General features: G+C 40.5%; 2 protein-coding genes across 3 annotated transcripts; one reads left to right on the forward strand and one right to left on the reverse strand.

Moving 5' to 3' along the window:
• Positions 1-1,059: 1,059 nt before the first annotated feature.
• Positions 1,060-10,289, reverse strand: proser1 (proline and serine rich 1). Of its 2 annotated transcripts, XM_075487575.1 has the most exons (12): positions 9,669-10,289; positions 9,526-9,591; positions 9,276-9,344; positions 8,985-9,079; positions 8,741-8,834; positions 8,392-8,502; positions 8,066-8,167; positions 7,629-7,707; positions 7,267-7,359; positions 4,106-5,426; positions 2,451-2,595; positions 1,060-2,355 (listed from the first exon to the last, which is right to left on the reverse strand). In XM_075487575.1, exons 1-12 carry the CDS (start codon positions 9,711-9,713, stop codon positions 2,230-2,232), a joined length of 2,346 nt encoding a protein of 781 aa, XP_075343690.1. In that variant the 5' UTR covers positions 9,714-10,289; the 3' UTR covers positions 1,060-2,229. The 2 variants fall into 2 exon arrangements, with proteins under 2 accessions (XP_075343690.1, XP_075343691.1); XM_075487576.1 differs by lacking the exon at positions 7,267-7,359.
• Positions 10,290-10,521: 232 nt separating this feature from the next.
• Positions 10,522-19,103, forward strand: vps36 (vacuolar protein sorting 36 homolog). The gene is made up of 14 exons (XM_075487577.1): positions 10,522-10,676; positions 10,905-10,973; positions 13,460-13,530; positions 13,818-13,932; positions 14,054-14,143; positions 14,705-14,791; positions 15,409-15,441; positions 15,620-15,697; positions 15,892-16,026; positions 16,169-16,234; positions 16,381-16,445; positions 17,308-17,392; positions 17,509-17,585; positions 17,772-19,103. Exons 1-14 carry the CDS (start codon positions 10,542-10,544, stop codon positions 17,851-17,853), a joined length of 1,188 nt encoding a protein of 395 aa, XP_075343692.1. The 5' UTR covers positions 10,522-10,541; the 3' UTR covers positions 17,854-19,103.
• Positions 19,104-19,592: the final 489 nt, after the last annotated feature.

The following is a 19,592-nucleotide window of genomic DNA, read 5'->3' on the forward strand; positions in this document are numbered from 1 at the left end:
GACAGGATACAAGATATCCTGTATCCTGTCAGGATACCCCCTAGAAATGGAGCATTTCTAAAGAAATGCTGATGGTGTTCGTCATTAAAAAACAGTTCACTTTTCCTAATTTCACTTCCCACTAAAAGAGGAATCATTTGAACTTTGACAGTTCCCTACTGAGACTCATGTGTTTCTGATTCCGATTCAGAAATCCCAACATCTGTGGCGAACATCTTAAAACCCTCAGACAACGGGGTTCATTTTCTATTTTTTAATAACTTTTTGAGACCAAAGCACAAAACCAAGGAAAGGGGAAAAAGTCTCATTTTTTGGTACAAACAACAGGAAAAGTCAGTATTTTATTTATTTATTTATTTTAGAAATTGAAGGGTTCAGTTGAGAAATAATTCAAGTATTAATAATCAACTATTCAGTGTTATAGCAATAGTCGAGCTTTTCTTTGGTTTTGGGATTGATATATCATATCAAGCATGCAACAATTAGAAAAAAAAACAATGTTCCTCAACACGAAATATGTTCTGTTTTCAGATTTTGCAACAACTGAAAACCCACGTGCACTACTGATCAGAGACTCCAGATAATAACTCGATAGGTTTGATGAAGCTATTGGGAACAGAATTGGGAAAATATGAATAAATGGAAACTGCTCCAGCGGGATCTTGTGACCGGCTTATTACATGACTAATTTACACATGACTGATCACCTATGTGTTGAGCAATAACATAGATGTTCATGATAAGCGCAGCACAAAGCACTAAGGCAACAATCAGTTGGTTGTAAAACTATTCATACTGATGGTTGGGTAAAAAGATGACAATGAAAAGTAAACGTGTGTAAATCACTTATGGCGATATTGGCCTTCAGCAAATAGGAATCAATTATATGTTCATTTTTAATGCTGTGGTTTATAATATTTATCACCTATCATGTCTGTTACTTATGTCTGACTTCATGTTTCAGCCTTCTTTATTTATCTAACACATTTCAAAGGGAATGTCCCTTTGTGGCGTTAATGTTCATTTTATAAGAAATTTACACAAAACAGTTCAGCCGGTTACATTTTCCTTCTTTTATTCTTAAATCTTCAAAGACAAACATGATCTGGGATCTGCGCACCTGGTTGCCGTCATAATTCTCAGTGATTTAAAGAGGCTTTGTTTCTACAATTCATCCAGCCCCAGTCATTTTATCTAAGAGGTGCCTGGCAGCCAGGGCTTCACATGGACTACAAATACAGTAATACCTACAGCAACCAGCAGTTCACTGGGATATAAAAATGGGTGCAAATACAAAAAGGAAACAAAACAAAACAAAAGGACTATTACACTCAAACAATCAGGTAACAGTACCTGAGTTCATCCCTGTACAATTGAGGTGTACTACAAATTCAGCATAAGTACAGTTTTCACTCGGGTCAGAAATAACTGAGGAATATAGCTTTATACTACTGTATATTTCATGCCCACGTATCAGTAAAAGGATGAACTGCGTAGAAGGAGACAGCCTCATACAGTACAGTGCGTCTAATCAATTACCGCAGGAACAATGAGGGGTGTCACAGCTGTCAAATTTGTAAACAGACAAAATGGGAATCACAGTAAACGGCTCGAAGCCAAATATGTGTTCAACCAGAGAAGAAAAACACGAGAGAAGCTGCCAAAATGCAATCTCTAAGAACAGTTACACCCCTGACACATCAATTAAAAATATCTATGGTATATTCACGTCAAAATGCAACTATACATAGTAACCTGTAAGTCAGTGAAAAAGTTCATGTCACAGTAGAACCATAAATTCAGGGCTATTCATTAATTTGCTCTTTCCTTTCCTGTGCAACAGGACATCAAATAGTACGTCGTGAGTACAGTCAATTTTCAGTGTTTTCATGTCATTTTCAGATTCTCTACAATTCATCATTCATTAATAAATGTTCATAAGCATGATTAAAAAAAGAATAGGCAAGCCGAGCTAACGTTACAACCAGACACAGTCCATCTGTAAAACCTAACAACTTTGACAGCTGATATTTACAAGCATGTACTTATCCAGGGTAATGTCTCTCATATTTTGAAGCCGTTTCTTTCCTGTAACATTTTAAGTAATGAAACTCTGCGATTCAGGATTCAAGGCAAAACAACCTCACACCCACTGACAGGTGAGGCAGGGTGGACACACAGGAGTCAGTGGGCAAGTCTACTGAATGTGTCAAAGTCTGAGTGTAGGTTTCACTGCCAGCCCAGCTGAGGGTGTAGTCCTGGTTGGAGTGGGAAGGGGTTTCCTGGGCCTGGAGGGTAGTTGGTGAAACTGTTGGGTTGAGGAGGAAAGCTCTCCAAAGCCGATGTAGGATGCGCCTCAAGAAAAAAAAAAGCAGTTTTTATAGCAGTTTGCCAAGCTGACATGAAAGTGCTCTTAACTCGACCAGAACATAATGCGAGTATATAACTACCTGCAGCAGAGCGGATTGGATGGTCGGGTTATGGAGGCCACCGAGAGCAGCGGGGCCGGCAGAGGGAGAGAAGCCTGCTACCGCAGGGAACGACAGCAATCCAGGAAACCCACTACTTCCCGGAGGCTGGAGTCCGCTGCCTAACCTGGAACACATTGAAGTGCCGTCACACCACACAGAACTTGTTAACTATTGTCTCTGTTGGAGGTTCATACCCAGTATGAACCTTCCAAACCCCTCAGGACATCTGGATCCGGTCTTCTATCAGTTCCCAGAGTCAGAACCAGACATGGAGAAGCTGCATTCAGCTTCTATGCTCCACATGTGTGGAACAAACTCCCAGAAAGCCTCAGATCAGCTGAAACACTCAGTGTGTTTAAGTCTAGGTTGAAGACACACCTATTTTCAGCTGCATTTGAATAAAGCTCCAAATCTGAAGCTTGAGTTTCAAAACTTAATCATATTTTAACTCCTGATTTTATCGATTGTTCTTATTTATTTCTTTTTTGTTTAAAATTTAAATCATGCTTTTTATTTCTACTGTTTTAATGTATCTGTAAAGCACTTTGAATCACCTTGTTGTTGAATTGTGCTATACAAATAAACTTGCCTTGCCTTCTAAATAGACATTTTAACATTATGGGTAAGACTAATAAATAGTAAGATGACTGATTCCACTATCTGTCCATTGATATTGATAGTTTAGCTTTCAAGCCCATTAATCAACGTGTAATACCTTGGTTGTTTAATCTATACTAAACCTGACATTAAAAAATACGACGTTTGTTGTTTTGAAGACGAATTTGCTGCTTTACAACTGAGCAGTTACCAGACAACCAGCAGATGTTCCAGGAACTTGCTGCTCTCATCTTCCTCTTCCAGGGGAGCAATGAACACATTTTGCTCCTCCACATTTTCTTACTTCTACCAGTCTGTGTTCATAATGTACAAAGCATTACTTGGGCTATCACAATTATGAAATTTTAGTAGAAAATTGTCTGCCATACAAATGATTGCGAAAAACCATTTTAGATGATATGCCATGACCACAGAAGAGAACAGGCGGGCAACACGATCACGTCATCAAAAGACCTCTAATTTCAACCGAGAACTATATGCAACAGTAATTATGCGTACGTTTCATCAAAGTTGATACCATTTAACACAAACTGGAATATTCTCCAATAAACACTTGTTAATTTACAAGATAACACCACACGTTACACTACATATATGACTACATATATGACTGACGGTAATGACCTTTTAGAGACAACACAAATCAAAGTCTACATCTGACACACAGAGTAGCGGAACACGAGGACTTTGCACCGCGTGTCTCGCGTTTGACTTCTCACACAAAAACACAACTGGAAAATGAATATAATATAATTTATGACACCCTTTGTAAAGCAAGACGAAATGAGTGTCACATGTTACATGACCTAGTATCTTATCACCATTTACTATACTATGGCATTACTATGAAAAGACTGAAAGAATAGAATTGCTCTAAAATCAAACATAACTGCTCTTCAAATTTGTGTAAATCTAATGAAATTTATTTTAGGACATTATGAAGAGATAATTTTGTTTATATGAGATAATTACATAATGTCTTCATGTGGGCCATTAAATATTTAAAGTTTACATACCCGGGCTGGAAACTGGAGCTGAAGGCAGACGCAAAACCGGGTAACACTGGTGATGATGATGGAACTCCAACTGCAGCCGCTGCTGCCGCTGCCTGTAGTGGGGCCACCGATGCTACTGATGACGGAGTGACTCCTGACAGTCCCATGAATGAAGACAACACAGGGCTCCCAGAACCATGCCCCCCTGACACGCCCAGCCCAGGGAATGCAGAGGAGCTAGGCCCAGGCGGAAGGCCTGGGAATATAGAGGGAGCAGAGGTGAGGCCTAAACCAAAAGGGGAGCCTGCACTGGGGACAGCATTGGGAGCCAACCCTGGGTACATGGAGGTTGGTGGGTGGTTAGAAATGCTGGTGGTGGGAGACACCACAGGCATGGATGAAGGGATGGAGGCAGGAGGGAGAGAGGAAGACAGGGTTGGAAATGGGGAGAGGCCCGGATAATGAGATTGTGCTGGGCTGGAGGACAGTGCTTGGAGGCCAGCGATAGCAACGGGACTAGGGAGAGAGACTTGGGAAGAACCTGAGCTGTTTGACAGACCCAGTGAACGCGCCAGGGCGGCCTGAGCGGAGCCTGGCGCCACAAGTGAGCCAAGTGATGGTGAACGAGAGGTGCCCTTGAAAGCTGAGGGTACAGGACTGTTACTGCCACTGTTACTACCCCCAGAGTGTCTATTCAGGGCTCCGACCATGACAACCTGAGCAGGATGAACAGGGGAGGGTTTTGGACTGAGTCCTGGGGTGGAACAGTTCTGAATAACTGGGGTGGAAGATCCAGGAGTGAGAGATGACAGTCCAGAGGGTGTGTAACTTCGGATCACGGACCCAGAAAGGTTACCTGCTTGTGGGTGCATGCCAGGGAAGTTGAGTCCTGACTGGTGGTCTGTGGACTGAGAAAAACCCCTTTGCTGAGCTGAGCCGATGGAGTTTGTCTGAGAAAGAGAGTCTTGGTTGCTGCGGGAAGTAGCAGGGGTGCCTGGTCGAGAAAGGGCGTTGAAGGGGGAAGAGGGGGTTCCGCAAGGGGTGCCTGAGGGGGTGTGGGGTTTAATGACAGACAGGGGAGTAGGTGTGACATGACCAGTGGGGGTCTGTGGTCCCACTTTGATCACAGATGGAGATGGGGCTGGTGAGGGTGAGGGGGCATTGGGATTGTGTGAGGGGATCATGCCAGGGAAAACTGGTGTGATGGGGGTTGTGGGAGTCGGATGAGCAGGTGAAGACTGGTTTGGAACAGGAGTCGAGGGCGTGGACCCATGAGGAATTAGAAGGGGCCCACTGTTGACTCCAGGTGTGGTGTGCTGTGGATTGCCTGGTTTGGTGTAACCTGGAGGTAAAAGTAGATTAGACCTAGTAGGTAATTAAGAAAACAAGCAAGTAAGTAATGAATGGATGAACGAATTAATAAATCTAAAATTCTGACTAGTATGTGCTGTAGTGTTAAAATGAACTAAGAAAATCATATGATTTCAAAAAGAGAAATAAATAAATAAATAAATAAATAAATTGGTACTAACTCACTGCCTTTTTTGATGATCAATAATGTATTGTTAAACACACATTTCATTCCAGGACATTTGCAGGATAGATTAAAGCACAACAAGCTAAGAGAGCCAATCCACTTGCATACAAAGAAGAAAAGAAAGAGCAAGGCGGAACAGCCAGAGAGCATTCCTACGTGCAACCTACTGCATTACAGTATCTCCTTACCTTTTGGGAAATGTTGATACAACGTATTTGGTATGCTAGCTTCAAATTAACTCTAAGCCAGTCTCATCCTGATATCTTGTTTAGAAAATGACATAAAGCTCCATATTCATAAAAAGCAGGGGTTTTTGTTGAATGGACAGAGAAACAGAAAGCAATCATTTGCATCTCATCTTAAATTGCCTATCTAATTGAAAATAATACCATACAACTATGTAGTGGCCCATGGTAAGGGCTGTCCGACTTCTCCAAAAATTTAAGGAAAGGTGTTTTAATTATTTTATTCTTATTCATTCTTCATTTAATATAAGTTAGAAATAAATATATTCTCTCATTTAACACCAAGTTAAATGAGATGTAAATACAACCAGCTTGCTAAGAAGGGTCAGGGCAAAGAATCCAATGTGATAATGTGAGGAATCTTTCCGCGCTCGAAGGCTTCAGTCTGCACTGAATCAAAAACCTAATTGATTCCACGATGAAAAAAAAAATTCTTGTTGCTGCCTCAAAAACAGCTACGAAAACCACTTTTGGTGAACACGCCGCCCTCCTCTGAACCAAAGTTCATTTGAAGTGGACAAAGAGAAAGCGGACCGCTGCTGTGTTCGATTAGTCAAAATAAGAAAGACACAGATTTGTGTGGCAAAAAAAAACAAAAAAACAACTAACATTTAATATGTTATCTTTGTACTGTTAAATTGTTTGCAGTTTTATCGGGGTTATTTTTCCCCTTCTTTTAAATATTGCACAGAGTCCCAACTTTTTTGGAAACAAGGTTGTATTTCTATAGTAAAAAATAATTAGGCAATGCATTCAAACAGAGCGGGGAAAAAAAGGAAAAAAAAGCAGCAATGTTATCCCAAGCGATGCAGGTTAAATGCCAACACAAAGCATGAATCCAGAGTAAAAGACTACTGATATTAGTTTGATTTCTTTTTGGTCCAATAATAACCCCAAACTCATCCTCACAAATCACCAAAATAAAATCTACTGACTGACCAGAAAACAGAAAAATCTGAAAGAGCATGTCTAAAGGGACAGATTGGATATTGAGGCTACTCATTTAGCTGTGTGTTGATGTGTTGGCCCTGTTCCAGAACACCTTCTGAGCTTGTAATACGCGGTGGCGTTTGTACTGCATTGCTTATTTCAACATTATTTACAGTAGTCAAACACATCTTGAGGAGGAGAATTACTACAAAAAAACAAATATACTAAGCAGAAAATGCTATTCGTGTATCATGAGGAGTGAACTATATCTACACTCGTGAAATAGCACAGTGTGCTTTTCTGGTCAATCAGTGTGCTCCAATGGATGTAAAAATGAAATTTGTCAGCTGATAAAGATGTGAACTAGAGAAGCATAGGTAAGCAGCATGCCAACGAGTTAGGCTGCAAGCTTCAAGAAGTCTATTTGATATCAAACACACAAGCACACACTTGCTTTAACTGAATCATACCTGCTACTTTGTGGGTAGCGCTGTAGGGGGGAGGGGCCACGCAGGCTGTTATTACCCCTCCCATAGAAACAAGGCCTGCGTTGTTGTACGCACCTGAGTAGCAGTTGCAAATATTAAAAGGTGTCCACCGTTCATTCACAGACATACAGTAGAACCACACACCTCATCCCACTACTAACTGTATCTAAACCAATCCCAAGATGGCAGCAATAAAATATGTCCTGCTATGATCATGTGCACCACTACAAACCACATTTATACCTCAGTTGTTATTTGTTTTGTTTTTTCTTATCTTTGATATTTTCAGAATTATCTACGGCAGGTAATGGTAGACTGAAGTGTGTTTTACGGTTGCTTCTTACTCGGAGCGATGGTGGCATGAGGTCGGCATGGCGGTATAGGATAAGGAACGGGCCGATGGGGGTTGTAGGTGGAAGGAAACTACAAAAAGAAAAGACCGAAGATACAAAACACTGATGAACTGATGAGTTTCTAATTAGTCTGCAATGCAATTTTTTTTAAATATGATAAAACCAAATAACTGCTTTGAATGGTCATTAGCCATTATCAGTCCTTAATATATCTACATTATATAGAAAAAACTGTAACACTCATAAGCAAGTCCATTTAGAGCTTGTGCCAATCATTTCCTAATATAACAAGGCTTCACACGTGGGCTGTAGTTTAATCACTGTAAGTAATGTAATTAATGGACTTGTCTCTCCATTATGAGTCTTGTCTTGGGGCATCCTGGCACCAATACATTCTCCCAGTCGATAATTCCCATCTTAGCACTCACAGGTTTGAATGGTCCCACAATCCGGGAAGCAATTCCTTTCCCTTCCATGTTGCTCGAGGAGTCCTCTTTCTTCTCACCTTCTTTTTTAACAGGAGGAATTCCCTGTGATCACAAGCAAATTCCATTTCTAAAACAAAATAGCCAGGCTTTTTTTTTTTTATTATAATACCAATTTAACATTTTCAACATCTACTTCAACAAAAATCACAAGGTAAATAAGTGTACTGCCATTCCAAAAAATTTGCAACTGAAAAGAATGGAAGACTTATAGACTGATAAAAAGAGTACTACTGTAGTCAAGGAAGTTCAGAATAGAGTCGACTTACAGGGAATGTGCCAGTGACCAAGCTGGGTCTGCCTTTAGGGTATGGATTTCCTGGTATCATTCCGCAGGATGAGATCATTTCTATCGGTGCCTTGCATCCAACCTTACAAACCTAAGGGCACCGATATATTAGTACTCATCGAACTAAGCTTGTAAAGTGCTAAATAACCAAAACACACACAGTGTTTACATTAAAATGATAACTTTAGGCTCTTACCATTTAATCTTTAACTGGATAAATCACATCTCACAGTCACGAAGCAGTGTGACTTTATTGAATTTATGATACGGATCCTTTATAGACCATAAACAACAACACAAAGAGGTTTTTCTGAAAAAGGTGTACCTACCTGCTCCAGTATTCTTCGAGCACGCTTCTTCTCAGACGCGTGTATACGAAAAAGGTCCTCCACCGGACGATAATTTTGTGCGTCTAAAATGTTCCTGTGTGGACACAGACATACTCCATGCTCAACTCAAACTGTCAGCTGAAACAAGACTATTTCAAATACAACATTTGATGGTGTGAAAAAAAGAAAAAGAAAAAAAGAAAGCAACTTCTGGCCACTCATATGCATTTTAAATTGAACTCACAAAGCTATCAGTTCCAGGACAACAAGTCTATCCTTTGAGAAGGTGAAGCAGTTCAGGATGTTGGCAACATTGATTGTAGAAATTGCAACCATTTTCTGAAGGAGAAAAACACACACAATAAGAAAAATAACAATAAGAGCTTGCCAGTGACAAGGTGGCAATATATGCATTCACGCGCAAACACACACACATATTTATAGAAATATATATAATTAAAAGAAAATATCAGAAAATGTAATAATACAAACAATAAGCTGTCAGGCTACACCCTCCAAAACTGTTGTGACTTACATGCTGCAGAGCTTTCACCGCTTTGGTCTGCGGCTCTGCCCATGAGAAGTACTTCAGAATTTCAATCACCTGTAGCAGCACAAAAGAATAGACGACCATGAACATTTTGAAAACATCTTGAATTGATAAGGGTGAGGTACAGTATGATTTCCCCCCCAAAAAATGGATTCTCCTGTCAGTTGTAATAAAAACAACAATTTGCAAAAAACACATCTAACGTTACACGATAGTGCTGGTGTCTGGACAGTACCTGCTCACTGGAAAAATATCCATGCACTTGCTCTATGGCTCTGGTCCGCTGGTCGGTCAGGACGCACTAAAACACAGGGTGAAGTGTAAGAGAGACTGAAGAGGAACGATTTCCAAAATTAGACAAGACGGACATTGTAGTACCTTTCTTATCTCATCCAACACGATGTCAAATGATTTCTTATCCATGTTTGTTGTTGAAACAAACCTCTCTGACAATGACTGCTTACTATACCACGTATATAGTAAGAAAAAAAAATACCGTCTATAATCCAACAGATAATGTCGGGTAAAATAACATGCATTCGACTTTAAATCTAGATAATTTTTACCGACCCCAATCTCTGACTAAAAAATCGTAATTACACAAAAGCATGATTTAAAGCAATATCTATTTGCAGTAAACTATTTAAGAAATGGATAGTCCCTTAGTTACTTTAGTTACTAAGTTTCCTAAACAGGAACAATGATTCCCAAACACGAGAAGCTGTCTGCAGAGGAAAACCTGTCCGCACCAGATTTGTCGTCGGCTAACAACAAGCTAGCTAGCTACAGCCAACTCTGTCCTGGGCACAGCGAGACAAAAAGACGGAGAAATAAGTTAAACAAATATTTGCAAAATTTTTCAAGCTTCGCTCAAATAATTTGCCTCCAATACCACATCACAGATTGTAGTATTTCACAAATAAAAATGAAAACATATAAAATAATAACTTGCACGGACGGATGCAAGTCTCGCTAGCTTTTGACAGCTGGCGCTAACTACGTCAACAACAAAAGGACCCCTCTAACGTAGCTGGTCAGAAAACAAATCCTGTTTAAATTCTATAAAATTACAACAAATTGCTGTCAGTTTTAGTTCTATTATCTGCAAAAAGACTGAATTTATAGTAAAATAAAAGCATTAATTTTTTTTAGAATTCGAAATATTTTGTAAATTAAATCACATTTTAGTTATTCCCTACAGGCAGAGTTAGGCCAGTCTTGAACAGCGTACAGGAAGTAAATACGAAATGAATGTTGGACCGGAGCAAAATATTTTTTGCAGGAATAAAAATGGACCGGTTTTCGTGGTCAAATGGCCTCTTAGAAATTAATGAAACTTTAGTGATCCAGCAGCGAGGTGTCAGACTATATGACGGTGATGATAAGGTAAACTTTGGTTTACTAATAGTTATTATTTTTGCCCTGAGACAAACAGTATGGCCGCTAATAGGAAATATTGATTATAAAAAGAAAGTTCAGCATCACTGAAATATTGACCACACACATAATTTGTTGATAAAATCAGGTGGTTACATGTGTTGTCTGAAGTAATTGTGAATCAGGAATTTATCACAAGCTAATAATAACTTGTATTTCCTTCCCATCATTTAACAGGCAAAACTGGATGTTGGAGTTGCATTGTTGAGCACCCATCGGCTGATCTGGAGGGACATAAAGAATCATGTAAGAAACCAGTAAAAAAACAACAACAACAAAAAAAAAAAAAAAACGTAGGCTATACGGCTAAAACTATTCATGCTAATTCTCGATTTTGATTGAAAAGGGGATTTTAAGTGTGACAGACCCTCTCCCTTAAAAATAAATAAACAAAGATACAAAAACAAACCACTGAGATCACTATGATTGAGTAATGGTGTTCCTGGAACCGAATGCTCCAACAAAGAATAGTCATGTCCCTGTTTCCAAACAACTAATTTTTTTTATCTCATCAAACTTGAGAGTTGATGAACAAAAGCTTTCCTGTTAGTCTAGATGAGCTTTCGTATAGACAGCCTAGACGGCCAGCCTTTCTATTCCTGGAGAAGTGAGTCCTCCTTGGTCAGAGCTGTTAGACACCAGCCTAATGAGGTGTCCATCTTGAAATATTGGTCCTGCCATCGCTTAATTTCATCAGGATGGCCTCGACGGTTACCATTAGATCTCAAATGATCCATGTAATAGGGCACTATAATAAAACTGAAGGAAATTTTGATAAAAACTATGCCTCGGATCAGGGTTAATACAGAACACCTTAAACATTTAGAGCTTGCAGGGTCCTGACCTGAAGGCTATAAAAATCAGTTAGAAACTAAAGACAAGGGTGATGGCAAACCTCAAAGAGAGCATTGTCAAAGAGGAGCAGTCCAAACAAAGATCCTAGTTTAAACCTACAAATTGTTTGTCAGCAGTTGAAGACAATGGTGTTCTGTGTCACTGATGCACTGATGCTGTCCACAGACAGTGTGAGGCGATTTTTCAGCAAGATCAACGCCCGAAAAGCTCCTGGCCCTGACAACATACCGGGCCGGGTGTTAAAGGACTGTGCAGGGGAACTAGCAGCTGTCTTCACAGACATTTTCAATATCTCGCTGAGTCAGACCATCGTCCCCACCTGCTTTAAATTCACCACCATCATCCCTATACTGAAGAAGGCATCACCCTCCTCTCTGAATGACTATCGGCCAGTAGCACTCACCCCCATCGCCATGAAGTGCTTTGAAAGACTAGTCATGCAACACATCAAATCCGTCCTTCCTGCCACTCTGGATCCTTTCCAATTTGCATATCGGCCAAATCGTTCCACGATGATGCCATCTCAACTGCCCTACACACAGCTCTCACTCATTTAGACACTAAGGACTCTTATGTCAGAATGCTATTTATTGATTTCAGCTCGGCATTTAACACTATCATTCCCCAACAACTTATTCAGAAACTGGACAGTCTAGGGCTCAGTGCCTCAATGTGCAACTGGCTGTTAGACTTTCGGACTGGAAGACCACAGGCAGTACGGGTCGGCAGCAACTCATCCAGTACCATCGTGTTAAACACAGGGGCACCCCAAGGATGCGTGCTGAGCCCCCTTCTATTCACTCTGCTGACACATGACTGCACTCCAACAAACAGCTCCAACTTCTTCTTCAAGTTTGCGGACGATACGACTGTGGTGGGTCTCATAAACAAAAACGACGAGACAAACAACAGGAGTGAGGTGAGCCGCCTGGTCCAGTGGTGTGGACACAACAATCTTTCTCTGAATGTGGAAAAAACAAAGGAGATGGTTGTGCACTTCAGGAAGCTGCCCTCCCAGCATGCTCCTCTAACCATCAATGGTACTGCTGTGGAGAGAGTGAGTAGCACCAGGTTCCTGGGTGTAGACATCTCGGAGGACCTGTCCTGGAGTATGAACACTGCATCACTGGCCAAGAAGGCCCACCAGCGCCTTTACTTTTTCCGCAAGCTGAAAAGAGCCAGAGCTCCAACCTCCATCTTGTGCACCTTTTACAAAGGTGCCATCGAGAGCATCATGACCAGCTGCATCACAGTGTGGTACGGCAACTGCACAGCATCCTGTCGCAAGTCCCTCCAGCGCATTGTGAGAGCAGCTGAGAAGATTGTCGGCACCTCATTCCCTTCTCTTCAGGACCTTCATAAGACCCGCCTCACTCGAAAGGCCCTCAGCATAGCGGGCGATCTTACACACCCTCTGTACGGCTTCTTCAGCCTGCTGCCATCAGGGAGGAGACTGAGGAGCCTCCGAGCCAGAACCAGCAGACTGAGGGACAGCTTCGTTCACCAGCCAGTCAGGAGGATCAACTCCCTGCTCTGCCTTTCTAACCTCATCCTGTATATATTAGCACATAAACATATTTAATTTATTTTATTTTATTTTACTTACTTCTGCCTACGCCACTTTACTCTGATGTCAATATCAGAGACCTTGTATATATATATATCCACATTGTGCTGTCACTCTGATTACCGGTCACCATAGTTTAGTTTATTGTGTTAAAGTGTTAACTTAAGTTAAATGCAACCGCCGCGCTGAACTATTGAGCTAGAGAGAAACGTCATTTCAAGCCTGTGTATGTCCTGTACGTATACAGATCTGACAAATAAAGCTGACTTTGACTTTTATGACTTCTGCATTTTTTTCCCCCATCTTATAGGACTGCTGCATAGCCATGCCCCTCCCTCAGGTCCTCTACTTTGAGGAGCAGGCTGGAGGAATAGGAAAGAGGTACATGGATCTGGGTTGTCCTTCTACCAACAGAGTTAAGATTTTTAGGTTTTAGCAGCACTCCAACCCTGTCATCCATTATATTTTAGACTAAAATATCTATTTTTTTGCTTTATGTAAAAAAAAAAAAAAAAAAGAACAAGAAATGTGATGGACTTGGAGTCCTGATTTTTTTTTTTCTTGTGATAACACAAAGTCCAGATTGAACTTCTATTAAAAAGCCCAAACATTTCAGTTCATGAGAATTAAAACACCTCTTCTTTCTACTGCTCTCTGTTATACCGAAGTGCAAAAATAGTCATCCACCTGCATCCATCACCAGCCAACAAGGAGCCAGGTCCCTACCAGAACAGCAAGTACTCCTTCATCAAGCTGTCCTTTAAGGAACACGGCCAGATAGAGGTAGTCCTGCTTATGCACAAAGCTTAATAGCTTTTGGATTTCGCTGTCTTTCTCTGTTACTTTCTTTGACGTTTTCTCCTTGGGTACCCGGAAATGATGTGTTGTATTTTTTTCCTCGTAGTTTTACAGGAGACTAACAGAGGAGATGACCCAGAAAAGGTGGGAGAGTACACCAGTTTCACAACCCATCCCCACAGGAACTGGACCTCAGGTCAGAAGCAGAACAAGCAATCTTCCACTTTTTATTGTAATCTATTCTTTCCCACTGTCGTCAGAAGGTAATAGGAACTGTTTTAATGTCAAACTGTACCAGCTAAACTTAGTAGTTATTGTGCTTTACGTGGGTGTTACAGACAGTTTAAATTATGTACCACTGGGTGGCAGTGTTATCACTTTATTCTAATGCGATTTTGCCCTTCAAAAATTGCTCCAGTATCCATATGCATCAAATTAGGATTAGTTTTCCACAGCAGTAGGACTCTTATTTACACAGTCTGTTAGAATATGTCTTTGGGTTGGTGGTCACTTCACTTGCATTTGGTCTCGTGTCTCAAAATGAAATTACATTTCTCCTTGTTGTTAAAAAAAATAGAAAAACCACCATAAAGTAAAAAATCAGATTTCACTTTTTTGCCACAACAGTTATTGACTAAAGTTGCTCTCTCCCCGCCGTTCATCTTTCTTCCTCCTCCTTTGAGGTTTGTTACCAACCTTACCAACTGCTTTTGCGTCTGACTGTGTGTGTGTTTTTCTTTCCTTCGTGGTCATGTAGGCAGGAAGGACACGCGCGGTGGGGATTGTTGGCATTGAGAGGAAAATAGAGGAGAAGAGGAAAGAAACAGACAAAAACATTTCTGAAGTGAGTTCTGAAAGGCCGAGGAAGGAGTCGGCAGTGAAACCATGGAGGTGTCACTCTGACACTGAGTCACAGAGTTGAATACGAACAAAGTTATATTCATTTACAGTGTCATGGCCCCCTTCACAGCATCGAGCTGCAGCTTGGTCGTTGTGACTAAAATTACTTTGGAATCTACCAGGAATACAGACTGGTGTAGTTTAAAAAGACGTTATGAGCTTTTGAAATGTTGTCTTTAATTTTGCTGAATAAAAAACTTTCCACATTAGAATTTGTTGTAAGGCACGAATTCAAGCTCAACCACTGTGACACTTCTAAGGTAATTGGGAAGCTTTAGTACGTTTATAACACTCCTGTTGCATATATTGATGTTTGTCATGATTATGTGTTGAGTTCTATTAACAACAGAGATTTACCAACATAAAACCGATGGTATTAAAGTAAAAGACGATTTATGGCTGTTGGAAAAAGTTTGACAACAACAACATGAGCCAGCTAAGGATGCGGTGTGGGTTCTATGGAATGATATTTAAATATTATCTGTAGCCATGGAGTATTTGTGGTGTGCTTAATTCTGAAAATTTTTTAGCTCCATTAACCCTTTGGTGTCTGTTTGTCAGGCCTTTGAGGACCTCAGTAAGCTGATGGTGAAGGTAAAAGAAGCTTTCATTTTTACGTATCCTTGTTTTTCTATCGAATTCTTGACCATTCTTGACCGATCAATTAGTTTGTTTAGTCATGCTAAATTTATTGTTTACACGTCCCAGCTAATGAGTACCAGACGTGGGATTCTTACAGTGCAGTTTGCTAAATGGCTCTCTTAACTGGCAGGCCAAAGAGATGGTAGAGGTGTCCAGATCCATCGCCAACAAGATCAAAGAAAAGCAGGGAGACATAACAGAAGACGAGGTAAGACTTCAACTAAGAAAAACAAAGTTCAGCGAGTGTTCAAAGCCCGTAACTAACTGTCACACACGTCAGAGATCTAAGACGCTGGTAAAATTGCAATCGGATATATAATCATGGTGCTGAACGACAGTTTTTATCCTTTCATGTCCACACATTAGCTTGATTTTGATGAGCAGTGATGTTCTCTGTTATAGACGATCCGGTTTAAGTCCTACCTTCTGAGCATGGGTATTGCTAACCCCGTTACCAGGGAAACGCATGGATCAGGGACGCATTATCATATGCAACTGGCTAAACAACTGGGAGATATGCTGCAGGCACCTCTAGAGGTGGGTGCGATCTTTCATTCATTGTGTGTTCAACATCTGCAAAGTGTTGAAGCTAGTTTAAATAATTCTGACCTCCTTTCTCTTCCACTTTCATCCCTTCATTACTTCACATCGCTCTTCCCACCGTTCCCTGCTTTCTCAGGAGCGGGGAGGTATGATGGCTCTTACAGAGGTGTATTGTCTCGTCAACCGTGCGAGAGGGATGGAGGTGATGCGCCCTTAAATATGCACACAAAATAAAATAAGAATTTATTCGATTGATTGCTGGATCAGTAATATGACACAATGTGGCAATCTGCACATTCATGGCACACACATATGCCTTTTAGTTATGTGTTTTTCCACTCTCCTCAGCTTTTATCTCCAGAAGATTTGGTAAACGCGTGCAAAATGTTTGAGCAACTAAAGCTCCCACTGAGGTGAGTTTGATTTTTGTTTGCATTGTATTGTTCAAATACGTGTCTGCGTGCGCGACGCTCATGTGATTATGAACCAAGCTATGTGTTTATTATATAGGGTTGGGCTTGTGCTTGCCTCACAGAGGCCAGGCTCTTCCTGCCTGGCTTCCTGTTGTTGGAAGGGCCACTGCAGCTGTCATTTCCTGTTACTTCCCAGAGATTCAGAAGAAACACTGGCCTGTTTCCCCATTGGCCTGCTTTGCTGATCCGAGTGCCCTTAAACTGTTAGCTCGATCAAACAGCATCTCAGTTTAAAACTTGTTGACATGGGACCTCATTTATAATTGTTGCGTAAACAGAAAGTTGGACCTGAGAGAGGCCACTTCCCATGCAAAAGTCGGGATGAAAAAAACTTGACAGAAGCTTGTGAGCACCTGTATGGAAACTCTTGTTCATTTGTACGTACAATTTGGAGACTGGGAAAATCAGCAGCTGAAATGGTGAATTCAATGCAGGCTGTAGAATATATATATATTTATTTGCATTTCATGGTAGTTCTTACTTCGTGATCCACTGTAGGGTTGCGCAATATATTGAACGTGTATTGTTATTGCAATATCAACATGTGCAATATCAGTAAAACAAAGAAATTTTGACTTGGAGTAGGACGCTCAAGTGCAGAAGATCTTAAGATTGCAAGTCATATAATCGTCACAGTATTTAACAATGATATGAGCATATTGCGTGTTTTCCTAATGTCTTGCAGATGGACATGTTTTATCATTCTGCTTTTTTCTTGACGGTTCCTTCTCGTGCTCCTAAGTGAGTTCGGTGACGTGTTGCGCCCACTCCCTTTCCCTCATGCGTCTCGTCTTCTGTTTAGGCTGCGCGTGTTTGACAGCGGCGTGATGGTGGTCCAGCTGCAGTCTCACAGTGAGGAGGGAATGATAGCCTCAGCTTTGGATAACGTAAGCTGTAACCTTCACAAACATAATACGACAGCATGTTCCACTCGGTTTAGAAGGCAGTTGTTAATATTTTTTCTTTTCTCTCTTTTGTTTTGGTGGGGATAAATCGCTGCCAGGTGTCGGAGAAAGGCTCTTTGACAGCAGAGGAGTTTGCAAAGCTTTTGGGTCTCTCAGTTCTCCTGTCTAAAGAGCGGTGAGCCATCTCATCCTTGAACAGCAAATGCTATCATTTCTCTCTGCTATATCAGGCAACATTGTTGAAACGGCGTGATCCACTCAGTGTCTTATCTAATTTTAGATAATTCATTTGTAAATGCATTTTTCGTCATTTGTTTTCCTTTTCCTAATTTCTTTGTGTTCATTCCCTCCTCATCCTTAGGTTGTTGCTGGCTGAGAAGATGGGCCACCTGTGTAGAGATGATTCTGTTGAGGGTTTGAGATTCTACCCAAACCTGTTTTGACCTGTTTACAGTCAATATTGTTGTGTCAGAACCATGTTGCAACATCTCTTCAGCTACAGGGTGCATTAAAACAATCATCCGAAAAGTGTTTTCCACCTCGTATGAAATTCAGCCTGGTTGACATATCTAATTCTTCTTCTGGTGACTTTTTAATTTTTTTTTTATATTAATATCAAAGCAGGACTTGCTTCTGTCTTCAGATCCCATACATTATTAAGTAACACTTAAAATACTGTATATAAAGCAACCGGTCAAAGATGTATCGGCCTAGTACAGCAGCCATTGTGTGTGTGTAGCAATAAATGGATTTCACTATATCCACTAAAGGACCTATAGTTCCTATTTATTTACTGCAGTCATGCTGGTTTCAAACATCTCTTTACAAGTAGTGCATTCTGCTATGAAAGGTTCACATCTACTGATTTTTACAGTAGATCAGATTTCCCAAAGTCAAACGTTTCTATAATAAACGGTTAAGAGGTGAAGCTCGCCCTCCTGTCTTATCTTTTGAGGAGTGTGCGAACATGTCAATATGTGCATGTTTCCATGTTGGTCTTTCAGGAATAATTTCATGGAATACTTTCTGGTCAGTCAGGCTCATTGCACATTTATAATTGGACACAGTGCTAAATGTCAGGCAGTCATATTAGAAGCATACCAGTCATGGTTGTTGGAAAGCTGACTTGAGAGCAACTCTTCATATCAACTGATATGATGAAGCATGATAAGTAATGAATGTGTGAGCATCTTTGTAGCATTTTTTGTATCAAAGGATCACATCTAAATTATATGCATTCTGTTCAGCGTGCTGCTTTTGTGCTTTTTTATCACTGGAGAGGCTTTGACAAACACAGTAGAAGGGTTATTTTTCCCTACTGTGAACTGAGCTGTGCAGTAAATGATGTTTCATCTCCAGACAAGCTTCCTGTTTTCTTCTGGCTCTCCCCAAAGGAAAAATGAAGCCTGCAGAGCTGATTAGATTACCCTGCCATGTGGTTCACTTATTGACAGTAGATGAACTCAATTGGCTCAGGAAATCGTGAGAGCCAAGTTGAGGCAGGTCTGCTCGTCGTGAACAAGGGTTCGTGCATGGCGTTGAACTTCTCGTGAACCTTTTTTTTTTGGTACAAAATGTATCATTTTGCTGCTTCTGTGTCGCATTAAAAATGAATTCACATCCTGAATGTTATTTCATAAATCAACTTTTTATGTTGTCTGTTTTATATGTATATTAAAAAAAATCTCATCAGTCGTCTTTTATGAGAGGAATCTGATTCTGTGGGGGGAATATTCTATAAAAATTGTTATCTTACTTTCCTGTGTGAATCACCTCATCTGCTGAACGTTTTAAATATCCCAGTTATTTTTCTATGTAGATCAACAAGTAAATTTGTGAGAAAATATGATAAGTGTAGCTTACAGACTTGAACCTCATACCACATAGTTGCATTTAGCATATTTCTTATTTCATTCATTTTCCTCAGGCACCGCCTGAAGATGATCAAAGTGTCTGCTAGTAAAACTGATAATCTCCTGAATGAGTGACTTCTTATCACGCAATGTTTGAATTGCTGGAACAAGAAAAGTTAATAATGCCTTTGTGCAACAGTTTTCTCACGCAAAATCCATTTTTTCTGATGGGTAATTAAAAAAAAAAAAAAAAGCAGAATTAAAATAACTAAATGTTCACGTGAGGGGTAAAAAGCAAACGTAGCCTACACTTTGAATATATCATAAAA

This window comes from Odontesthes bonariensis, chromosome 16 (assembly GCF_027942865.1).
Source record: "Odontesthes bonariensis isolate fOdoBon6 chromosome 16, fOdoBon6.hap1, whole genome shotgun sequence".
Taxonomy (NCBI): domain Eukaryota; kingdom Metazoa; phylum Chordata; class Actinopteri; order Atheriniformes; family Atherinopsidae; genus Odontesthes; species Odontesthes bonariensis.

What these genes read in the sequence shown, in the direction of transcription:
- proser1 (XM_075487575.1), bottom strand. Translation starts at nt 9,713, where the DNA reads ATGGATAAGAAATCATTTGACATCGTGTTGGATGAGATAAGAAAG. An exon ending in TGTTGGATGAGATAAGAAAG is followed by an intron (nt 9,592 to 9,668) that starts GTACTACAATGT and finishes CCTGTGTTTTAG; the next exon opens with TGCGTCCTGACCGACCAGCG. An exon ending in GATATTTTTCCAGTGAGCAG is followed by an intron (nt 9,345 to 9,525) that starts GTACTGTCCAGA and finishes GTGCTGCTACAG; the next exon opens with GTGATTGAAATTCTGAAGTA.
- vps36 (XM_075487577.1), top strand. Translation starts at nt 10,542, where the DNA reads ATGTTGGACCGGAGCAAAATATTTTTTGCAGGAATAAAAATGGACCGG. An exon ending in AGGAACACGGCCAGATAGAG is followed by an intron (nt 13,933 to 14,053) that starts GTAGTCCTGCTT and finishes TTTTCCTCGTAG; the next exon opens with TTTTACAGGAGACTAACAGA. An exon ending in GTTCTCCTGTCTAAAGAGCG is followed by an intron (nt 17,586 to 17,771) that starts GTGAGCCATCTC and finishes CCTCATCCTTAG; the next exon opens with GTTGTTGCTGGCTGAGAAGA.